General features: G+C 43.0%; 1 protein-coding gene across 3 annotated transcripts; it reads right to left on the bottom strand.

Moving 5' to 3' along the window:
- Positions 1-1880: 1880 nt before the first annotated feature.
- On the bottom strand, positions 1881-18934 carry DNAAF4 (dynein axonemal assembly factor 4). 3 transcript variants are annotated; one of them, XM_038750418.1, is made up of 9 exons: positions 18807-18934; positions 15714-15861; positions 12675-12808; positions 10945-11185; positions 8345-8490; positions 7132-7241; positions 6252-6405; positions 3686-3791; positions 1881-2174 (listed from the first exon to the last, which is right to left on the bottom strand). In XM_038750418.1, the coding sequence occupies exons 1-9, from the start codon at positions 18927-18929 to the stop codon at positions 2071-2073; spliced, it is 1266 nt and encodes a 421-aa protein (XP_038606346.1). In that variant the 5' UTR covers positions 18930-18934; the 3' UTR covers positions 1881-2070. The 3 variants fall into 3 exon arrangements, with proteins under 3 accessions (XP_038606346.1, XP_038606348.1, XP_038606347.1); XM_038750420.1 differs by having other exon boundaries at positions 2063-2174; positions 3697-3791; XM_038750419.1 differs by having other exon boundaries at positions 2070-2197.
- Positions 18935-24168: the final 5234 nt, after the last annotated feature.

The raw sequence follows: 24168 nt of genomic DNA, 5'->3' as shown, positions 1-24168 counted from the left end.
TCACAGTTTTAATCCCCATTTTCCAAATAAGGTAACTGAGGCCCAGAGAAGTTAAGTGACCTGCCCAAGGTCTCACAGCTGACAAGTGGTGGAGCCAGAATTTGAACCCATGACTTCTGACTCTTTCCAGTGAGCCATGCTGCTTCTCAGTAGCATATGCTTCTCAATAGAATAGCAGGTGGTGTTGGGGAGAATTAGGGGAAAGGAAAAGGAAATGGGGAGGATCAATCAATCGTATTTACTGAGCGCTGTGTGCAGAGCACTGTACTAAGCTCTTGGGAAGTACAAGTTGGCAACATATAGAGACAGTCCCTACCCAACAGTTGGGCTCACAGTCTAGAGGGGTGAGACAGAGAACAAAACCAAACATATTAACAAAATAAAATAAATAGAATAGATACGTACAAGTAAAATAGAGTAATAAATATGTACAAACATATATACATATGTACAGGTGCTGTGGGGAAGGGAAGGAGGTAAGATGGTGGGGATGGAGAGGGGGACGAGGGGGAGAGGAAGGAGGGGGCTCAGTGTGGGAAGGCTTCCTGGAGGAGGTGAGCTCTCAGTAGGGCCTTGAAGGGAGGAAGAGAGCTAGCTTGGCGGAGGGGCAGAGGGAGGCCATTCCAGGCCCGGGGGAGGACGTGGGCCGGGGGTCGATGGCGGGACAGGCGAGAACAAGGCACAGTGAGGAGATTAGCGGCGGAGGAGCGGAGGGTGAGGGCTGGGCTGTAGAAGGAGAGAAGGGAGGTGAGGTAGGAGGGGGCGAGGGGATGGACAGCCTTGAAGCCCAGGGTGAGGAGTTTCTGCCTGATGCGCAGATTGACTGGTAGCCACTGGAGATTTTTGAGGAGGGGAGTGATATGCCCAGAGCGTTTCTGGACAAAGATAATTTGGGCAGGAGCATGAAGTATGGATTGAAGTGGGGAGAGACACGAGGATGGGAGATCAGAGAGGAGGCTGATGCAGTAGTCCAGACGGGATAGGATGAGAGCTTGAACGAGCAGGGTAGCGGTATGGATGGAGAGGAAAGGGCGGATCTTGGCAATGTTGCGGAGCTGAGACCGGCAGGTTTTGGTGACGGCTTGGATGTGAGGGGTGAACGAGAGAGCGGAGTCGAGGATGACACCGAGGTTGCGGGCTTGTGAGACAGGAAGGATGGTAGTGCCGTCAACAGTGATGGGAAAGTCAGGGAGAGGGCAGGGTTTGGGAGGGAAGACAAGGAGTTCAGTCTTGGACATGTTGAGTTCTAGGTGGCGGGCAGACATCCAGATGGAGAGGTCCTGAAGGCAAGAGGAGATGTGAGCCTGGAGAGAGGGGAAGAGAGCAGGGGCAGAGATGTAGATCTGGGTGTCATCAGCGTAGAAATGATAGTTGAAGCCGTGGGAGTGAATGGGGTCACCAAGGGAGTGAGTGTAGATCGAGAACAGAAGGGGACCAAGCACTGACCCTTGGGAAACCCCCACAGTAAGGGGATGGGAGGGGGAGGAGGAGCCTGCAAAAGAGACTGAGAAAGAACGACCGGAGAGATAAGAGGAGAACCAGGAGAGGACAGAGTCTGTGAAGCCAAGGTTGGATAGCGTGTTGAGGAGAAGGGGGTGGTCCACAGTGTCAAAGGCACTGACAGGATCTTTGTCAGGGACACTTTAACGTCAAGACGTTTTAAAATATAAATTTTTTTCAAAAGAATCTTTATTTTAAACCACTTTTTCTGATTTAAAATAAATCAAGAAAAGATCTTAAAATAAGACCTTACGTCAATTCCATCAACAAGTGTTTAGCTCCTGGGGACAAAGTACGCCTTAAAAAAAAAAACCCCACACAAGCCAAAAGCTTCAATTTCATGTAAACTAGGTTCTGAAATCACAACCTACATTACCTTATTCTACTCTGATTTATTTCCCCGGGAAATTTTTTCCATTTAGATGGCTCGTCTTCCACAGTTTCACACTGAAACTGAAGGAAACGCACAGCTCCAAGTGGTGACGGGATGAACCAGGATTTAGACAAAGGGCTCCACTGTTTCCAGCTCTCCACTGTCAACATAAACCAGCAGGTCACACTATTTGAAGATTACAGTTCACTTCCTTGAATGATGCGTCGAATGTTCTCGGCGTCTTGTTCTACAATTTTGTTCGACGGGTCAATTTTAAGGGCGGCTTCGTAATCCTGGAGTCCTATATTGATACGGCAACAAAACCTGTATTTCATAAAGGTTACTTAAAAATATTTATGTCAAAAATAGATGTAGAGAAGCAGCGTGGCTCAGTGGAAAGAGCCCGGGCTTGGGAGTCAGACAGAGGTCATGGGTTCTAATCCTGCCTCCGCCACTTGTCAGCTGTGTGATTTTGGGCAAATCACTTAATTTCTCTGTGCCTCAGTTCCCTCATCTGTAAAATGGGGATGAAGACTGTGAGCCCCACGTGGGACAACCTGTTCACCTTGTATCCTCTCCAGCACTTAGAATAGTGCTTTGCAAATAGTACATGCTTAACAAATGCCATTATTAGTATTATTATTATTATGTATAATAGCATTTTACAGACTGTTAGCTCATTGAGGGGAGGGAATGCGTCTGCTAACTATTGTACTTTTCCAAGCGCTTAGTACAGTGCTCTGCTCGTTGTGGGTGGGGAGTGTATCTATTTGATATACTGTACCCTCCTCAGCTCTTAGTACAGTGCTCTGCACACAGTAAGCACTTAGTAAATACAATTGATCGACTGGTTGATCGCAGTGAATCCAAGACTTCTGTACTGGCAACTCCATTCATTTTAGGAAGAGGGAAAAATTTGGGGACTTTAAGTGGTGAAAACGATCTTATTGGCTGAAATGGCTAGGAGAGCACTAAAATCTCCTAAAATTCAAAACACATACTTAAATATGTCTCTAAATTTTTTTTAAATCCAGATATTTTCTTTTGTGAACTATCCTTCCTGGAGGTTCTTTTCGCTTCACGTGTCCTAAAAGATCAGTGAATGTGGACACCTTGAATGGGAAAAGGCACACTTCCGCTACATTAGAGAATGTCGCTAAATTGTCATTAGAGAAGTAAACAGGCATCAATAGCATCAATACAAATAAACAGAATTATAGGTATATACACATCAAAACAAGTAAGCAGGCATCAATATAGAGTTATAGATATATACATATATACATAAGTGCTGCGGGGTTGGGAGGGGACAACGGAGAAGGGCAGAGGGGGAGCTGAGGAAAAGGGGGGCTTAGTCTTAGTCTGCTTGTAACATTCATTAATTCATTCAATCATATTTATTGAGCGCTTACTGTGTGCAGAGCCCTGTACTAAGCGCTTGGGAAGTACAAGTCGGCAACATATAGAGACGGTCCCTACCCACCAACGGGCTCACAGTCTAGAAGGGAAAGGAAAAGGAAATGGGGAGGATCTTTGTCAGTGACACTTTAATGTCAAGACCTCTTAAAATATAAATTTTTTCAAAATAATCTTTATTTTAAACCACTTTTTCTGACTTAAAATAAATCAAGACCTTAAAATAAGACATTACACTAGTTCCATCAACAAATGTGTGATTAAGTGGATCAGCTCTGAATCAATCGTATTTATTGAGAACTGTGTCCATCCCAGCGCTTATGATAGGGTGTCCGGCACACGGTAAGTGTTCAACAAATATCACAATTATTAGGAAATTGTTTAAGCGTCTCCTACCTTCTACATACAATTCTAGTTGACAGAATGCAGTCCCTCTTCTCACATGAGCTTTAGCTCTTGCCCTGGCGTTGTCAGCAACGGGTGGCGTCAGTAGTTCCAAGGCCTTAGAAAGGAAAATACCCAAAAGGTAGAACATTGTCACAGACCCTTACTTGGGCTTAGCATCTTCTATTAATGGCCATATCATCATCAATCGTATTTATTGAGCGCTTACTGTGTGCACAGCACTGTACTAAGCGCTTGGGAAGTACAAATTGGCAACATCTAGAGACAGTCCCTACCCAACAGTGGGCTCACAGTCTAAAAGGGGGAGACAGAGAACAAAACCAAACATACTAACAAAATAAAAGAAAAGAAAAAGAAAAGAAAATAAAACATTCCAGAAAAATGTGAAAAGAACCTACTCTTCCTTTATAGCATTTTTCTGTGATATTTATATTATTGTATCAAAATTTTATTTATATCAAAATTTACCATATCATAAAATCCAGCCAGAGACGACCGTGGCCTAGAAGACCGAGCCTGGGATTCCTTGAGCAATTCACTCAACCTTTCTGTGCCTCATTTTCTCATCTGAAAAATGGGGACAAAATATGTGTTCCCTCTCCCGTGTGGGGCGGGGACTGATTATCTTGCAACTACCCCAGTGCTTGGAACACAGTAACAAATACTACAAACAATATTAATAATAATAATGATGGCATTTATTAAGCGCTTACTATGTGCAAAGCACTGTTCTAAGCGCTGGGGAGGTTACAAGGTGATCAGGTTGTCCCCCCGGGGGGGCTCACAGTCTTAATCCCCATTTTGCAGATGAGGTAACTGAGGCACAGAGAAGTTAAGTGACTTGCCCAAAGTCACACAGCTATTATTGGTATTGTTATTATTATTTTTAAGGGGATCAGCTCTGAATCAATTGTATTTATTGAGAACTTACTGTGTTCAGAGCACTGTACTAAGTGCTTGGGAGAGTACAATATAACAGAGTTGATAGACATGCCCACAATGAATTTACAGTTTAGATAAGGAGACGGACCCATTTTTGGGTAGGGACTGTCTCTATCTGTTGCCGAATTGTACTTTCCAAGCACTTAGTACAGTGCTCTGCACACGGTAAGTGCTCAAGAAATACGACTGAATGAATGAACATTAATATAAATCAATAAATTATGGATATGGCCGTAAGTGCTGTAGGGCTGAGGGAAGGGTGAAAAAAGGGAACATATAATAATAATAATAATGATGGCATTTGTTAAGCGCTTACTATGTGCAAAGCACTGTCCTAAGTGCTGGGGCGGATATAAGGTGATCAGGTTGTCCCACGGGGGGGGGAGGGGGGGGTTCACAGTCTTAAATCCCCATTTTACAGATGAGGGAACTGAGGCCCGGAGAAGTGAAGTGACTTGCCCAAAGTCACACAGTTGACAATTGGTGGAGCCAGGATTCGAACCCATGACCTCTGACTTCTAAGCCCGGGCTCTTTCCACTGAGCCACGCTGCTTCTCTAATATGAGCAACTAGCGGTCCAGCTAATTCAGAAGTTTCCCCATCTCTGGTTGGGTAACAATGCTCAGGAGATTTTGCATTCAGTCTTTCAGGGGACAAAGTCTCCCTACACAATTACACTAGGAAAGTGACCCTGACAGGTAAATTAATCTTAACTGCTGCTAGCAGCACTAGTAATAGTAATAATAATAATGATATTTGCTAATTGTTTACTATGTGTCAGGCATTCTACTGAACATTGGTATAAATACATAATAACAATAATAATAATAATAATAATGGCATTTGTTAAGCACTTACTATGTGCCAAGCACTGTTCTAAGCACTGGGGGGGATACAAGGTATTTAGGTTGTTCCACATGGGGCTCACAGTCTTAATCCCCATTTTACAGATGAGTGAACTGAGGCCCAGAGAAGTGAAGTGACTTGCCTAAAGTCACCCAGCTGACAAGTGGCGGAGCTGGGATTAGAACCCATGACCTCTGACTCCCAAGCCCGGGATCTTTCCACTGAGCCATGCTGATAATTAGGTTGGACATAATTCCTGTCATCATCATCATCATCATCATCATCAATCGTATTTATTGAGCGCTTACTATGTGCAGAGCACTGTACTAAGCGCTTGGGAAGTACAAATTGGCAACATATAGAGACAGTCCCTACCCAACAGTGGGCTCACTGTCCTACACGGGACACACAATAAGCTCCAAATGGGACATGGACTGTGTCCATCCTGATTACCTTGGATTTACCCCAGTGCTTAACTCAGCACTTAGTACAGTCCCTGGCCCACATTAAGCGCTTAAACACTACAATCATTATTACTATTAGAGTGTATGGCAGATAGTAAGCACTTAACAAATATCCAAAAACTATAATCAATCTAACCAAGTGGTAGGAGAATTTCAAGACACCCAGCGTTTAAGCTGGTTTTAAAAAAATCAGGAGTAAGCTCAGGATGGCAGAGCCGTTTGAAAGCAACGGTTTGCACAACATTATCAGAAAAGCACCACAATTACAGGTAAGTAGACTAAGGATCAGAAACAAGCCATTCTACCTTCGAAGAGTCTTCAATCGCCTTATGCAAGTTTTTTAGTTTGAGGTGGCAAGCAGCCCGATTCAGATACGAAGTTGGAATCTCCTTATTTAGTTGGATGGCCAAGTTGTAAGCATTAATGGCCGCCAGGTAGTTCTCCGTGGCAAACAATTTGCTAACAAAATGAGAACAGAAGAAGAGTAGAAGAAAACATTTGGAAACATGAGAAGCGCACCCAACTATCTGTATCATATCTGCGAAAATAAAAAAAAAAGCCAGGAACTAACCGATGACCTTGCTTCTGAGGTGACTTTCACAGGTAAGGGATTAAAAACACAAAATGTGTGGTTTTGTGTGTGTGTGTGTATGTGTGTAGTATACTGACACATACCCAAAATGTATAGGTGTGAGGATGTGGTTTGTATGTAATATACCGTCACACAAAAAATGAATTTGTTTGTGAGGGGGTGGTGAGGGGTCGTAGCAAACGGACACCCACAGAAAATACATTTGTGTGTGAGGTGGTGTGTGTATGTAGCATACCGACACACACAAAATGTATTTGTGTGTGGGGGGGGGTGTGTATGTAGCATACGAACACACAAAAAATATATTCGTGTGTGAGGGTGTGTGTGTATGTAGTATACTGACACACACACACAAAAATGTATTTGTGTGTGAGGGTGTGTGTGTATGTAGTATACTGACACACAAAAAATGTATTTAATAATAATAATGATGGCATTTATTAAGCGCTTACTAGGTGCAAAGCACTGTTGTGTCTGAGGGTGTGTGTGTGTTTGTGTGTGAAAGGGGGTTGTATGTATGTGGGATATTCATTGTCTAATAGATAGGTCTGCAATAAACTATTTTATTCCCCCTGGGCAAAGTCCCAACTTACTTTCCTTTCTCTCTCAACCACTCTGGGTTCTTTTCTTCTTCTTTCAAATCAGACATTTCAGGAATGTCAGCATTCGTTGCTCTTCGAGCCTCTGCTTGCTTATGCAGCCACTGTTGATTTGAGTAAGCCTCGTCAGCAACATTGACTTTGTTTCAACAACAATTCAGTTATTTCCAGATTTTTCCCCGTCCTTGGATGGTGATGATTTAACATTTCATCCTCCTCTCCCAAAAGGGCAACGTCACAGAAAGGAAACTGAGCAAAGATACTTGTTCTTGTCACCCCAAATTTTTCACCTGCCTACAAAGTCTCTAATTCCTTCCATATCCAGCAGCCTGGTTGGCAAGGCACGTATGTCTTCTACTCAAAAATTTAGGCTTTTTTCACTTGAAAAATTATAACCCAGTAATGTCATTTGGTTCAGAAATTACTTTCGGTTTGCCCATAAATATTCTGGTCCCAAGACTGGTCAATTGCATTAGAGATGGGATTCTTTGGATACACAAAAAAAGTAAATCTCCACCTTAAGTAGGTAATTTCATAATCTCTAGCCCTAAAAAAACCCCCCGAAGAAACGTATACTAAAAGCCAACATTTTTTCTATACAAGTACAGTAGCTTCAAACAATTCATTTGTTAACATAAAAGGCAAACATTACAGATGTGCTTGATTGGAAAGACAAGATAGTGGAAATAATTTCATTTTATATCACCATACTTCTGATTCTCTGCAATGGGACCCTGTTCCCAATAATTTGAAAAGTAGGGTTTTTTTTCCCATAGTTATACACATAAATTTACTTCATTTTTAATAAATGGTATTTTTTACGCACTTACTATGTGTCAAGCACTGTTCTAAGCACCAGGGTAGCTACAAGTTAATCAGTCCCACATGTGGCTCACAATCTAAGTAGGAGGGAGAACAGGTATTGAATCCTCATTTTGAGAGGGGGAAACCGAGGCCCAGAGAAGGTAAGTGCCGTGTCCAAGTTCACCAAGCAGGTGAGTGGCAGAGTATTAGAACCCACGTCTTCTGGCTCCCAAGCCCATGATTTATCCCCTAGGCCATGCCGTTTCCTTTCATTTGGATTAAATGTGGACTACGGGGGATTCAAAACCAGAAACCACCTGAAAAGCAGTGGAAATAAATAATGTACGAAGCATTTCCTTCACTGTGATACAAACATTTCTTCCATACCAGCAATACTTTTTACCTCTTCTTCTTCGGCTACCCGGGATTCTCTGAGAGCCGTAGGGAAAACTCGAGGCGTGAAGTGGATTTTGATATTACCAACAGATCGTGGAGCAGGAACACGGTCTTCTTTGGACTTCTCAGAAAATATATTTCTAGAGCTGCCAGCTTCAAAAACCAACAGAAGACACTTATTTTTCGCTTTCCATTCTCCATTACATTAATTGCAAAACTGAAAGCATGCTGAAGGGCATTCCATTTGACCGTGATTCCGTTTCGTAAACCAGAACAAATAATGCCAAGATGTTCTTTTAACTTCAATGGTTCTTTTATGGCATATATATTTTTGAAATTCATTGATCCACTTGCTATTCAATCCAATACCTGCTAAGCAGAGATGTTTCTTCACTGATGAGGAAGTTATGCTTCGTAGAAATTCTAGGAAAGGGTACTTCCTCACAGGTAAGGTGGATCATTTGTAAAAACACTGAGCTGTTCTCTAAATTTTTGTACCGTTATCTCTCGCTGACCACGGAGACCGTATCGAGGGGCATGTCGAAAGAGAACGACCAGTTTGGAGGTAAGGTGTTATTGACCAAGACCCATAACTCACAGTGAGACTTGAAAATGGTTCATTGAAAACAGATAAAAGCAAATACTTCTTCAACAGGACGGGGTGGGGGGGATGTGAACATGAGGAATTTATTCCCACAGTAAACTGTGCAGGCAAAAAGAATTGAGAAGCTTCAAGAGGCACTGGGGCAATTCACTGAAAAATGATCCAAATTGGGTTTCTGGAGGGAGAATTGGGAATGGAAAGAAAGAGTCAGGAATGTTCCCACTGTCCTTTCAAATCATCCTTTTGCCCATGGTGGCCTGTTGGACAATTGTTCTAACACAGAAATGTCGTTATTTATATTCTTCTTTGGTTTCTACGCTGCTAACAAATCTTTCTAGAAGAGCCTCGTGGTTTCCCAAGATTTTGTAAATCTGCACTCAATAAGAAAAGAAACTCTAAGTGCCTTTGAATCTTATTATTGTTAACAGCACTAATAATAATAATAACAATCTGTGGTATTTGTTAAGCACTTACTATGGGCCAGACACTGTACTAAGCACTGAGGTGGATACAAGCAAATCGGGTTGGACACGGTCCCTGTCCCACACGAGGCCCCCAGTCTTAATCCCCATTTTACAGATGAGGTAACTGAGTGACTTGTCCAAGGTCACACAGGAGACAAGTAGTGGAGCCAGGATTAGAACCCAGGTCCTTCTGACCCCCAGGCCTTTACTCTGTTCACTAGGCCATGCTGCTTGAATCTTCCAGGTGATGAAGTTATTTTAAGAAGTGTGGTTCCAAATAAGCAAACCCTACCTATTTCTAGGCTTTAAGAATAACACCGTTGCATTGAATTTTTATATTTTAGTACCAAAGTGATTGTGTACTGCTTTACTTTTAAAATGTAACAACTTAGAAAGGAGATGATTTACAACTCTTAGTTCAGCACAAAATGCACTTTTTCCTTCTTGCAGTTAAGGCACAGCATACCAAAGATCTATGACTTCACTTTTTTTCTCCCAGATTTGGACTGTCACAGCCGGTAATGTCTTACAGACAGGAAACTGAACGCAAAAGAGCAATAGCCACACCACCGGAAAGGCAAGGTTCGTAGAATAAATAAGCATCCTCTGAATATACCGTATAGCAGCAATCTCCACTTTCAAAAAGGAAAAAATGAGTCCACCAGTAAAGAGAGAAAATAGAATGAAAGAAAAAAACCGTAAACATTGTTGGAGAATAAAAGCTGTAACAGTCCAGAAAACAGAAGGATGTATTGATACATTTCAAGGCTTTCCAAAACAAAAATCATAATGGGACTTGTAGGACAAATGTTGACTTCAAGGCTGTCCATCCCCTCGCCCCCTCCTACCTCACCTCCCTTCTGTCCTTCTCCAGCCCAGCCCGCACCCTCCGCTCCTCTGCCGCTAATCTCCTCACCATTAGGCCTCGTTCTCGCCCGTCCCACCGTCGACCCCCGGCCCACGTCATCCCCCTGGCTTCGAATGCCCTCCCTCTGCCCATCCGCCAAGCTCGCTCTCTTCCTCCCTTCAAAGCCCTACTGAGAGCTCACCTCCTCCAGGAGGCCTTCCCACACTCAGCCCCCTTTTTCCTCTCCTCCTCCCCATCCCCCCCACCCTACCTCTTTCCCCTCCCCACAGCACTTGTATATATTTGTACAGATTTATTACTCTATTTATTTTACTTGTACATATTTACTATTCTATTTATTTTGTTAATGATGGGCATATAGCTTTAATTCTATTTGTTCTGACGATTTGGACACCTGTCTACATGTTTTGCTTTGTTGTCTGTCTCCCCCTTCTAGACTGTGAGCCCGTTGTTGGCTAGGGACCGTCTCTATATATTGCCGACTTGTCCTTCCCAAGCGCTTAGTACAGTGGTCTGCACACAGTAAGCACTCAATAAATACGATTGAATGAATGAATGAATGAATAATAATCTCCTGATGGAGAAACGAATTTTGCAAATTTTATAATTAAGAAAAACTTTCATCTGGCACATCCATTTCCCCAGTAAACATGAAAACTAATCCACAATACCTTTTCGGGAAAGATTTTTAGTCTTTGTACTTTCTGAAGGGCAAGTCTTGATTTTCTCTCTCTGTTGCTTTCTTTCTTCTTCTCGTTGCTGTTTCTGTTGACGGAGTTTCTCTTTCCGTTGAAGCTCTTTCTGTTTTTCTGCATTTCTCTGTTGCTCCTTCCAAGCTTCCAGCTCTTCATTTGCTTTCTTCCTCTCGTTTTCCTTCAGATCTTCAATTTTTTTCCTTTCCTCATCTTCAATCTGTTAAAAGCAGAGTAACGTGGCCTAGTGGATGGAGCACGGGCCTGGGAGAAGGACCTGGGTTCTAATCCCGGCTCTGTCACTTGTCTGCTGTGTGACCTAGGGCAAGTCACTTCACTTCTCTGGGGCTCAGTTACCTCATCTGGAAAATGGAGTTTAAGACTGTAACCCCCATGTGGGACATGGTCGTTGTCAAGCCTGATTAGCTCGTCTCTTCCCCAGTGCTTAGCACAGTACTTAGCAGATAGTAAGCGCTTTAACAAATACCATAAAAAAATATAAAGGAGCAGTCTGGCTTAGTGAAAAGAGCTTAGAACAGTGCCCAGCGCTTAGAACAGTGCTTTGCACATAGTAAGCGCTTAATAAATGCCATTATTATTATTTATTAAAAGAGCAAAGCCTGAGAGTCAGAGGATCTGGTACTAATCCCAGCTTCACCACAAGCCTGCTGGGTGATCTTGGGCAAGGCACTTTTCTCTGTGCCTTAGTTCCCTCACCTGTAAAATGGGGATTCAATCCCTGTTCTCCCTCCTTTTTAGACTGTGAGCCCCATGTGGGAACTAATAATAATAACGATGGCATTTATTAAGCGCTTACTATGTGCAAAGCACTGTTCTAAGCGCTGGGGAGGTTACAAGGTGATCAGGTTGTCCCATGTGGGGCTCACAATCTTATGTTGCCAACTTGTACTTCCCAAGCGCTTAGTACAGTGCTCTGCACACAGTAAGCGCTCAATAAATACGATTGATTGATTGATTGATTGATTGATTAATCCCCATTTTACAGATGAAGGAACTGAGGCCCAGAGAAGTGAGGTGACTTGCCCAAAGTCACACAGCTGACAAGTGGTGGAGCCGGAATTAGAACCCATGACCTTTGACTCCCAAGCCCGGGCTCTTTCCACAGAGCCACTCTGATTCTCACGGCAGATCATGGGGCTTAGTACAGTGCTCTGTACACAGTAAGCACTCAATAAATACAACTGAATGAATGAATATCTTTTTATTCTTCCTGGCACTTTTAGACTGTGAGCCCACTGTTGGGTAGGGACTGTCTCTATATGTTGCCAACTTGTACTTCCCAAGCGCTTAGTACAGTGCTCTGCACACAGTAAGCGCTCAATAAGTATGATTGATTGATTGGCACTTAGTATAGTGCTCTGCCCACAGCTAACACACAGTAAATACCTACAGAGTGAGAATTCGGGCTAGTCTCCTTCTTTTAGGAATTATGTAGTTTTTCATCATCATCATCATCATCAATCGCACTTATTGAGCGCTTACTATGTGCAGAGCACTGTACTAAGCGCTTGGGAAGTACAGATTGGCAACATCTAGAGACAGTCCCTACCCAACAGTGGGCTCACAGTCTAAAAGGGGAAGACAGAGAACAAAACCAAACATACTAACAAAATAAAATAAATAGAATAGATATGTACAAGTAAAATAAATAAATAAATAAATAAATAAATAAATAATCTTAAGCTTACCTTCATCATGACTTGGAGAGCGTATCTTTGATCTTCTCGCTTTGCTGAAGCTTTTGCTTCTGACATTTCTTTTGCTTTCTCTTGTGCTCTCAGTATAGACTCTTCCCTTATCCTCTGCATCGTCTCTTTGTCAACTGAAATTCCAGAAAAGTAGGACTGCCGATGTACACATTTTGAGGGTTTACATCGGGATGGGAGGGAGGGGGGGAGGCAGGGAATTTCCTGGCTACCCTAGACATCGAAACAACTCTCTTTCTCTCCAACCCTATTAGAAAGCTACTTCTTGCACGAAGCTTTCCCAGATTAATCATCCTGCTACTCTAGCCAGATCCACCCAATCTCCTTTGCACATATATAATACTAATTTATACGTACTTCTAGTATTTTCTATTATGTGCCTGCAGGATATAATCACCTTCTAATAACTGTGGTATTTTTAAAGCACTTCTACGTGCCAGGCGCTGTGCTACACACTGGGATAGATATATTATAAGCAGATCAGATGCAGTTCCTGTCCCACTTGGGGCTCACAGTTTCTCTCTCCCATTTTTGGGTAGGGACCGGCTCTATATGTCGCCAACTTGTACTTCCCAAGCGCTTAGTACAGTGCTCTGCACACAGTAAGCGCTCAATAAATACGATTGAATGAATGAATTAGATTGTAAGCACCTTGAGGAGCAGGGATCTGGCCTTTTTCTCTTTTGCTATCTACTAGAGTGTTCTGCACACAAAATAACATTACGGGACATAATGACGACAGGAGAAATAGCAACGACACTATTGTAATTTTAAATTCAGCATGTTAATAACAACTCACAAGATGCATGCGATTATTCTGCATTCCTTAACAGACTGCATGTATTAAGGTGAAATGTTATACTTTGGATCCACTGAATCAAAACCAATCCAGGTTTGGATCCACTGAATCAAAACCAATCCAGGACTAACCTCTCCCCCAAATTCCAACTGATTTTACGTGATTTGGAAAAGCTATCGAGGTCTTGAACAATTCCCACTATTGATGGGGCACGTTGATCTTTTTGTCATCTGCCGGCTTTGTCAGGTTAAAAAAAAAAAAAATTCCTCAGCCTTTCTTCACCCAAAATGGAAATGGACGGGAGAAAATAAAGTCTCAGATCTGAGAGCCCTTTATGACCTGTTGGTTTAAAGCCTTGAGAATTGATGTGAGATTTGTACCCTCTATTCAGCCCTCCTTCAGCCACACAGCAATTGTGTACATATACATGATTTTTTTTTATATTAATGTCTGCCTCGCTCTCTAGACTATGACCTACTTGTGGGCAGGGAACATGTCTACCAACTCTGTTATATTGTACAGTCCTCTGCCACACAATAAGCACTCAGAAACATGACTGACTACATGAGGCCCCCAGTCTTAATCCCCATTTTACAGATGAGGTAACTGAGTGACTTGTCCAAGGTCACAAAGGAGACAAGTAGTGGAGCCAGGACTAGAACCCAGGTCCTTCTGACCCCCGGGCCTTTACTCTATTCACTAGGCCACGCTGCCTGAATCTTCCAGGTGATGAAGTTATTTTAAGAAGTGTGGGTCCAAATAAGCAGCGAAGCAGCGTGGCTCAGTGGAAAGAGCACGGACTTTGGAGTCGGAGGTCATGGGTTCAAATCCCGGCTCCACCAACTGTCAGCTGTGTGACTTTGGGCAAGTCACTTCACTTCTCTGTGCCTCAGTTGCCTCATCTGTAAAATGGGGATTAAGACTGTGAGCCCCCCCATGGGACAACCTGACCACCTTGTACCCTCCCCAGAAATAGCTAGGGTTTGCTTATAATAATAATAATGATGGCATTTATTAAGCGCTTACCCTCCCCAGCGCTTAGAACAGTGCTTTGCACAGAGTAAGCGCTTAATAAATGCCATCATCATCATTATTATTATTATAAGCAAACCCTAGCTATTTCTAGGCTTTAAGAATAGCACTGTTGCTATATTTACTGAGCACTTCATCATCATCATCATCATCAATCGTATTTATTGAGCGCTTACTGTGTGCAGAGCACTGGACTAAGCGCTTGGGAAGTCCAAGTTGGCAACATCTAGAGATGGTCCCTACCCAACAGTGGGCTCACAGTCTAAAAGGGGGAGACAGAGAACAAAACCAAACATACTAACAAGATAAAATAAATAGAATAGATATGTACAAGCAAAATAAATAAATAGAGCAACAAATATGTACAAACATATACATATATACATATGCTTATATATACATATATACATATGCATATATATACATATGTGTATATATACACATACGCACATGCATACATACAAATATACATATGCATACACGCATATATATACATATACACATGCATATGCGCATATATACATATGCATATATACATATACATATGCATATATACATATATACATATACATGTATGCACATGTATATATACATATATGCATGGGTATATATATATATGCATGTGCATATATACATATATGCATGTGTATATATCTATATACATGTGTATATATCTATATACATGTGTATATATGCACATATATACATGTGTGTGTGCATATATACACATATACCATATGTGTATATATACACATATATACGTGTGTGTATATATACACATATACACATGTGTATATATATACACATAGATACATGTGTGTGTATATATATATATATACACATAGATACATGTGTGTATATACACATATACACATATGCGTATATATGCACATATACATATGTGTATGTATACATATATACATATGTGTATATATACACATATACATATGTATATATACATATATACAGCACTTACTGTGTGCAGAGCACTGTACTAAGTGCCTGGGAGAGTACAATATTGTATCTTCCCCCATGCTTAGTACGGTGCCTGGCAGACAGTAAGCGCTTAACGGATATTATTATTACCTTCTCTGGAAATGCAAGGCTGAACTCGTCTTCAAAGGAGGGGAGACACAGAATGCAAGTGATCAAAAGAGCGCGGGTGCCCCCCCTTCTTGGAGAAAACTCACCATTGGCCATAGAAAGGGTCTCCCACGTGGCGGCGGTTTTTTTGTACAACGTAAAGAGGATGGCGCCATCCCCAACCTTGGCTTTGCTATTGATGTCATCTATGGGCGCGGAGAGAAACACTTCGAAGATGAACGGGGAGAAGTTGACCTAGATTCCCCGCAAAAGAAAAAAGGGCAGACGCGGGGTTTTCATTTAAAGAAATAAATATCAAAGGAAGAGCCGGGAAGTCCGTCAGGAATGTGAGACGGGAAAGAACAGCGTGAGAGGGGAGAGAGGAAATAATGTGGTAATGGGAGGGCGTTTGAATGGCTGGCATCGCATCTGCATGTTTGTGTGTGTGTCTATACATTTCATTCAATCGTATTAATTGAGCGCTTACTGCGTGCAGAGCACTGTGCTAAGCGCTTGGGAAGACTACAACGCAACAATAAGCAGACACATTCCCCTGCCCACAACGAGCTTATAGTCTAGAGTGTGTGTGTGTGTGTTTTAAAAATCAATCAATCATATTTATTGAGCACTTACTGTGGGCAGAGCACTGTACTAAGCGCTTGGGAAGTGCAAGTTGGCAACATATAGAGACAGTCCCTTCCCAACAGTGGGCTCACAGTTTTTGAAAATGTTCAACAACAGGCAGACTATAGAAAAAAGGGCGATTGCAACCTGGACGAAAGGGATCTGAAGCCAAAGGTGCCCGTCTGCAAAGGTTTCTCTGGAGAACACATCTGCAATTGATTTATTTATATTAATGTCTGTCTCCTTTCCCCTACCCAAAGACTGTAAACTCGCTGTGGGCAGGGAATGTGAATGTGCCTTTATTGTTGCAGTGTACTCTCCCCAGTGCTTAACAGGGTGCTCTGCACACAGTAAGCACTCAATAAACACGACTGAATGAGTGAAGCTCATTGTGGAGAGGGACTGTCACTGGTTATTGTTGCATTGTTAATAATAATAATAATAATAATAATAATGGCATTTATTAAGCTCTTACTATGTGCAAAGCACCGTTCTAAGCGCTGGGGAGGTTACAAGGTGATCGGGTTGTCCCACAGGGGGTTCACAGTCTTAATCCCCATTTGACAGAGGAGGTAACTGAGGCACCGAGAAGTGAAGTGACGCGCCCAAAGTCACACAGCTGACAATTGGCTGAGCCGGGATTTGAACCCATGACCTCTGACTCCAAAGCCCATGCTCTTTCCTCTGAGCCAAGCGTTCAGTACAGTGCTCTGCACCTGGCAAGCGCTCAACAAATATGACTGAATGAAGGAAGGAAGCAGCATGGCGAAATACAGCCTGAGACTGGGAGTCAGCAGGTCATGGGTTCTAATCCCGACCATGCCACTTGTCTGCTGTGTGACCTTGGTCAAGTCATTTCACTTCTGTGGCGGTGCCCCTTCTAGACTGTGAGCCCACTGTTGGGTAGGGAGCGTCCCTATATGTTGCCGACTTGAACTTCCCAAGCGCTTAGTACAGTGCTCTGCACATAGTAAGCGCTCAATAAATACGACTGAATGAATGCAGCCGGGATTCGAACCCATGATGATGATAGCATTTATTAAGCACTTACTGTGTGCAAAGCCATGTTCTAAGTGCTGGGGAGGTTACAAGGTGATTAGGTTGTCCCTCATGGGGCTCACAGTCTTCATCCCCATTTTACAGATGAGATAACTGAGGCACAGAGAAGTGAAGTGACTTGCCCAAAGTCACACAGCTGACAATTGGCAGAGCCGGGATTTGAACCCATGACCTCTGACTCCAAAGTCCGGGCTCTTTCCACTGAGCCAGCACTGCTTCTCCACCCCAGCACTTAGTACAGTGCCTGGCACATCATCAGCGCTTAACAAATCCCATGATTCTGATTATCATTCCCTTCAAGGCCCTACTGAGAGCTCACCTCCTCCAGGAGGCCTTCCCAGACTGAGCCCCCTCCTTCCTCTCCACCTCCTTCCCTTCCCCACAGCACCTGTATATATGTATATATGTTTGTACATATTTATTACTCTATTTATTTATTTTACTTGTACCTATCTATTCTATTTATTTTATTTTGTTAATATGTTTGGTTTTGTTCTCTGTCTTCCCCTTCTAGACCGTGATCCCACTGCTGGGTAGGGACCGTCTCTATACGTTGCCAACTTGTACTTCCCAAGCGCTTAGTACAGTGCTCTGCACACAGTAAGTGCTCAATAAATATGATTGAGCCCACCGTTGGGTAGGGACTGTCTCTATATGTCACCAACTTGTACTTCCCAAGCTCTTAGTACAGTGCTCTGCACACAGTAAGCGCTCAATAAATACGATTGATTGATTGATTGAGCCCACTGCTGGGTAGGGACTGTCTCTACATGTTACCAACTTGTACTTCCCAAGTGCTTAGTACAGGGCTCTGCACACAGTAAGCGCTCAATAAATACGATTGATTGATTGATTGAGCCCACTGTTGGGTAGGGACTGTCTCTACATGTTACCAACTTGTACTTCCCAAGCGCTTAGTACAGGGCTCTGCACACAGTAAGCGCTCAATAAATACGATTGATTGATTGATTGAGCCCACTGTTGGGTAGGGACTGTCTCTATATGTTACCAACTTGTACTTCCCAAGCGCCTGGTACAGGGCTCTGCACACAGTAAGCGCTCAATAAATACGATTGATTGATTGACTGATTGAGCCCACTGTTGGTTAGGGACTGTCTCTATATGTTACCAACTTGTACTTCCCAAGCGCTTAGTACAGTGCTCTGCACACAGTAAGCGCTCAATAAATACGATTGATTGATTATGATTATCATCATCCTCAATCTCATTTATTGAGCGCTTACTGTGTGCAGAGCACTGTACTAAGCGCTTGGGAAGTACAAATTGGCAACATATAGAGACAGTCCCTACCCAAGAGTGGGCTCACAGTCTAAAAGGGGGAGACAGAGAACAAAACCAAACATACTAACAAAATAAAATAAATAGAATAGATCTGTACAAGTAAAATAAATACATAGGGTAATAAATATGTACAAACATATATTGTTATCATCATTACGCTCTCCCCCGTCCATCCTGCAGGAAAAGGAGCCCTGGCATTTGTGTGCCCAGCCCACCTTCAGGTAGTTTTCGGTGCAGAAGATATCTGCCGTGCCCGGCCGGACTCCTGGGAGCGGCAGGGAAAGATACACGGCCCTATCCGTCTGCTGCCAGCTGTACTCTCGGACCTGCAGGGGCATCTCCGGCCTCCGTTGCTACCCGCGCATCCTTCGGTTGCTAAGGACCGAACCACGCCCCCTCCGGGAGCACTTCCGGTGGACGTGCTCTGCGTGCGTGCGTCAGCCGCGCCCCACCCTCCGACCGCGCGCGTGCGCAGTCCGAGCGGACGGCCTGCCCAGGGCACGGCCGGGCCCCGCGCGCGCGTGCGCAGTTCGAGCGCGCCCCTGCCTTGCGCCCGCACGCCTGCGCACTCCGAGCAGGGGCCTGCTTGGCCTCCAGTGCTCAGTCTTCAGTCATCATCATCATACAGCACCTGTATATATGTATATATGGTTGTACATATTTATTACTCTATTCATTTATTTTACTTGTACATTTCTATCCTATTTATTTTATTTTGTTGGTATGTTTGGTTTTGTTCTCTGTCTCCCCCTTTTAGACTGTGAGCCCACTGTTGGGTAGGGACTGTCTCTATGTGTTGCCAATTTGTACTTCCCAAGCGCTTAGTACAGTGCTCTGCACATAGTAAGCGCTCAATAAATACGATTGATTGATTGATCATCATCATCAATCGTATTTATTGAGCGCTTACTATGTGCAGAGCACTGTACTAAGCGCTTGGGAAGTACAAATTGGCAGAAATAATAATAATAATGGCTTTTAGACTGTGAGCCCACAGTTGGGTAGGGACTGTTTCTATATGTTGCCAACTTGTACTTCCCAAGCGCTTAGTACAGGGCTCTGCACACAGTAAGCGCTCAATAAATACATTTGATGATGATGATGATCATAGAGTGAGCGCTTCAGAACGACCCCAATTATTATTATCTAGTAAGCACTTCTGAACGACCCCAATTATTATTACATAGTAAGCGCTTCAGAACTGCCCTGAAGCTACTTACTACTACTGCTCTGCACATAGTAAGCGCTCAATAAATACGATTGATGATGATGATGATTTATTAAGCGCTTACTATGTGCAAAGCACTGTTCTAAGCGCTGGGGAGGTTACAAGCTGATCAGGTTGTCCCACGGAGGGCTCACAGTCTTAATCCCCATTTTACGGATGAGGGAACTGAGGCCCAGAGAAGTGAAGTGGCTTGCCTGAGGTCACACAGCTGACAATGCGCGGAGCAGGGATTTGAACCCATGCCCTCTGACTCCAAAGCCCGGGCTCTTTCCACTGAGCCACGCTCAATAAATCGTATTTATTAAGTGCTTACTGTGTGCTGAGCACTGGACTAAGCGCTTGGGAAGTACAAGTTGGCAACGTATAGAGACGGTCCCTACCCAACAGTGGGCTCACAGTCTAAAAGGGGGAGACAATCAATCATATTTATTGAGCGCTTACTGTGTGCAAGAGCACTGTACTAAGCACTTAGGAAGTACAAGTTGGCAACATATAGAGACAGTCCCTACCCAACAGTGGGCTCACAGTCTAAAAGGGGGAGACAGAGAACAAAACCAAACATACTAACAAAATAAAATAAATAGAATAGATGTGTACAAGTAAAATAAAAAAAGAAATAAATAGAGTAATAAATATGTACAAACATATGTATGTATATACAGGTCAGTCAGTCAGTCAGCCAGTCAATCAATCAATCAATCAATCGTATTTATTGAGCGCTTACTGTGTGCAGAGCACTGTACTAAGCTCTTGGGAAGTCCAAGTTGGCAACATATAGAGACGGTCCCTACCCAACAGTGGGCTCACAGTCTAAAAGGGAGAGACAGAGAACAAAACCAAACATACTAACAAAATAAAATAAATAGAATAGATATGTACAAGTAAAATAAATAAATAGAGTAATAAATATGTACAAACATATATACATATATACAGGTCAGCCAGTCAGTCAGCCAGTCAATCAATGTCAGTCAATCAATCAATTCACCTGTGTACTTGTTTTGTCACTCGTCTAATAATAATGACAGCATTTGTTAAGCGCTTACTATGTGCCAAGCACCGTTCTAAGCACTGGGGGGAATCCAAGGTGATCAGGTTGTCCCATGGGGGGGCTCCCAGTCTTCATCCCCATTTTACAATCAATCAATCAATTGTATTTATTGAGCGCTTACTGTGTGCAGAGCACTGTACTAAGCACTTGGGAAGTACAAGTTGGCAACATATAGAGACAGTCCCTACCCAACAGTGGGCTCACAGTCTAAAAGGGGGAGACAGAGAACAAAACCAAACATACTAACAAAATAAAATAGAATAGATATGTACAAGTAAAATAAATAAATAAATAGAGTAATAAATATGTACAAACATATATACATATATACAGGTCAGTCAGTCAGTCAGCCAGTCAATCAATGAATCAGTCAGTCAATCAATTCACCTGTGTACTTGTTTTGTCACCCGTCTAATAATAATGACGGCATTTGTTAAGCGCTTACTATGCGCCAAGCACCGTTCTAAGCACTGGGGGGATCCAAGGTGATCAGGTTGTCCCATGGGGGGGCTCACAGTCTTCATCCCCATTTGACAGATGAGGGAACTGAGGCTCAGAAGTTAAGTGACTTGCCCAAGGTCACACAGCAGACATAATAGTAATTATTTTGGTATTTGTTAATAATAATAATGATGGTATTTATTAAGCACTTACTATGTGCCAAGCACCATTCTAAGCGTTACGGGGATACAGGGTGATCAGCATTAGAACCACATCCTTCTGACCCCCAGGCCAGAGCTCTATCCATTGCTGCCATGCCTGTCTCCCCCTTTATCAATCAATCAATCGTATTTATTGAGCACTTACTGTGTGCAGAGCACTGTACTAAGCGCTTGGGAAGTACAAGTTGGCAACATATAGAGACAGTCCCTACCCAACAGTGGGCTCACAGTCTAAAAGGCGGAGATAGAGAACAAAACCAAACATACCTTTACACTGTAAGAGTTTGGGAGGGGGGGAATGTGTCTCATATATTGTACTCTCCATAAGGTAAGTGCTCAATAAATACACCTGACTGACCAATTGAGCCCGGGCTCAAGCGCTTAGTACAGTGCTCTGCACACAGTAAGCGCTCAATGAATACGATTGATTGACTGATTTGGAGTCAGAGTCATGGGTTCAAATCCCGGCTCCACCAGTTGTCAGCTGTGTGACTTGGGGCAAGTCACTTCACTTCTCTGGGCCTCAGTTCCCTCATCTGTAAAATGGGGATGAAGACTGTGAGCCCCACGTGGGACAACCTGATCACTTTGTAACCTCCCCAGCGCTTAGAACAGTGCTTTGCACACAGTAAGCGCTTAATAAATGCCAATATTATTATTATTATTATTATTCCAGTGCTTAGTACAGTGCCTGAGCAGCGTGGCTCAGTGGAAAGAGCACAGGCTTGGGCGTCAGAGGTCATGGGTTCAAATCCCGGCTCCACCAATAGTCAGCTGTGTGACTTTGGGCAAGTCACTTAAATTCTCTTGGCCTCAGTTACCTCATCTGTAAAATGGGGATTAAAACTGTCAGCCCCCCCGGGACAACTGATCACGTTGTAACCTCTCCAGCGCTTAGAACAGTGCTTTGCACATAATAAGTGCTTAATAAATGCCATTATTATTATCATTATACGGTAAGCATTTAACAAACACCTTAAAAAGAAAAGCGATTGAGCCCATTTCAGTTTACATTCCATAATGGCAGAATTATTTAGTATGGGTAATCAATCATAGATTGATTCTAGACTGTGAGCCCATTGTTGGGTAGGGACCATCTCTATATATTGCCGACTTGCACTTCCCAAGCACTTAGTACAGGGATCTGCACACAGTTAGCGCTCAATAAATACAATTGAATGAATATTTAGTGTGCACTTGTGTGAAGAGCCCTCAACTAAGTGTTTGGAAGAGTACAATACAACAGGTAAGTGCTAACCTTGGCACTAGTTTTTAAATTCATTCATTCATTCATTTAATCGTATTTATTGAGCCCACTGTTGGGTGGGGACTGTCTCTATATGTTGCCAACTTGTCCTTCCCAAGTGCTTAGTACAGTGCTCTGCACACAGTAAGCACTCAATAAATACGATTGATGATGATGATGATACAAATTGGCAACATATAAAGACGGTCCCTACCCAACCGCGGGCTCACAGTCTCGGCACTGACTTCCCTGACTCCCGTCTCCCCCATGCCAGTCCTTACTTCATTCCTCTGGCGGCACTGTTTTTCAAAACAATCTTCAGTCCACATCTTCCCAATCTTTGAGAACAGTGCTCTGCGCACTGTAAGAACTCAATAAATACGACAATGAACGAATGACACCTTGTTCACATCCTCCCTCTCCCTGGAATTCTCTCCCCCTTCATACATGACACCACATCACCTTAAAAGTCGAATTAAAATCACATCTCCAAGAGCCCTTCCCCATCCGAGCCCTCATTTCCCCTTCTGTCTCCCTTCTGCATCGCTTAATACACTTGGATTTGTAACCTTTAAACACTTGATATTCACTCCATCTACAGCCCCACAGCACTTCTGCACACCTCTTGGTTTATTTTAACAGTTGTCTCCCTCTTTAAACTGTAAGGTCCTTGTGGGCAGCAATCAAGCATCAACTATTGTGTTGTTCTCACCCAAGTGTTTAGTGCAGTGCTCTGAACACAGTCAGCCTCAATAAATGCCAATCAATGATTTGCAAGCTAACCCTCCGAAAATTAAGCATGTGCATATGCATACAAACAAACCTAATTCAGAGTCTTCTCACTGGAACATTTTCATTGCCATTTGATCATGTAACTATTGTGATATTTGAAGTCAATGTTTTTAAAAAAATTTTATAGTTTTACCTAACCTTTTGGATCTTGGGAGCCCATTAATTCACTTAACATTTTTTCATATTTATTTAATCAATCAATCGTATTTATTGAGCGCTTACTGTGTGCAGAGCACTGTACTAAGCGCTTGGGAAGTACAAGTTGGCAACATATAGAGACAGTCCCTACCCAACAGTGGGCTCACAGTCTAAAAGGGGGAGACAGAGAACAAGACCAAACATACAAACAAAATAAAATAAATAGAATAGATATGTATAAGTAAAATAAATAGAGTAATAAATATGTACAAACATATATACACATATACAGGTGCTGTGGGGAAGGGAAGGAGGTAAGATGGGGGGATAGAGAGGGGGACGAGGGGGGGAGGAAGGAAGGGGCTCAGTGTGGGAAGGCCTCCTGGAGGAGGTGAGCTCTCAGCAGGGCCTTGAAGGGAGGAAGAGAGCTAGCTTGGCGGAGGGGCAGAGGGAGGGCATT

Source organism: Tachyglossus aculeatus, chromosome 8, assembly GCF_015852505.1.
Source record: "Tachyglossus aculeatus isolate mTacAcu1 chromosome 8, mTacAcu1.pri, whole genome shotgun sequence".
NCBI classification, from domain to species: domain Eukaryota; kingdom Metazoa; phylum Chordata; class Mammalia; order Monotremata; family Tachyglossidae; genus Tachyglossus; species Tachyglossus aculeatus.
The sequence above is the reverse complement of the archived record's forward strand: the minus strand, read 5'-3'. Positions and strand labels throughout refer to the sequence as shown.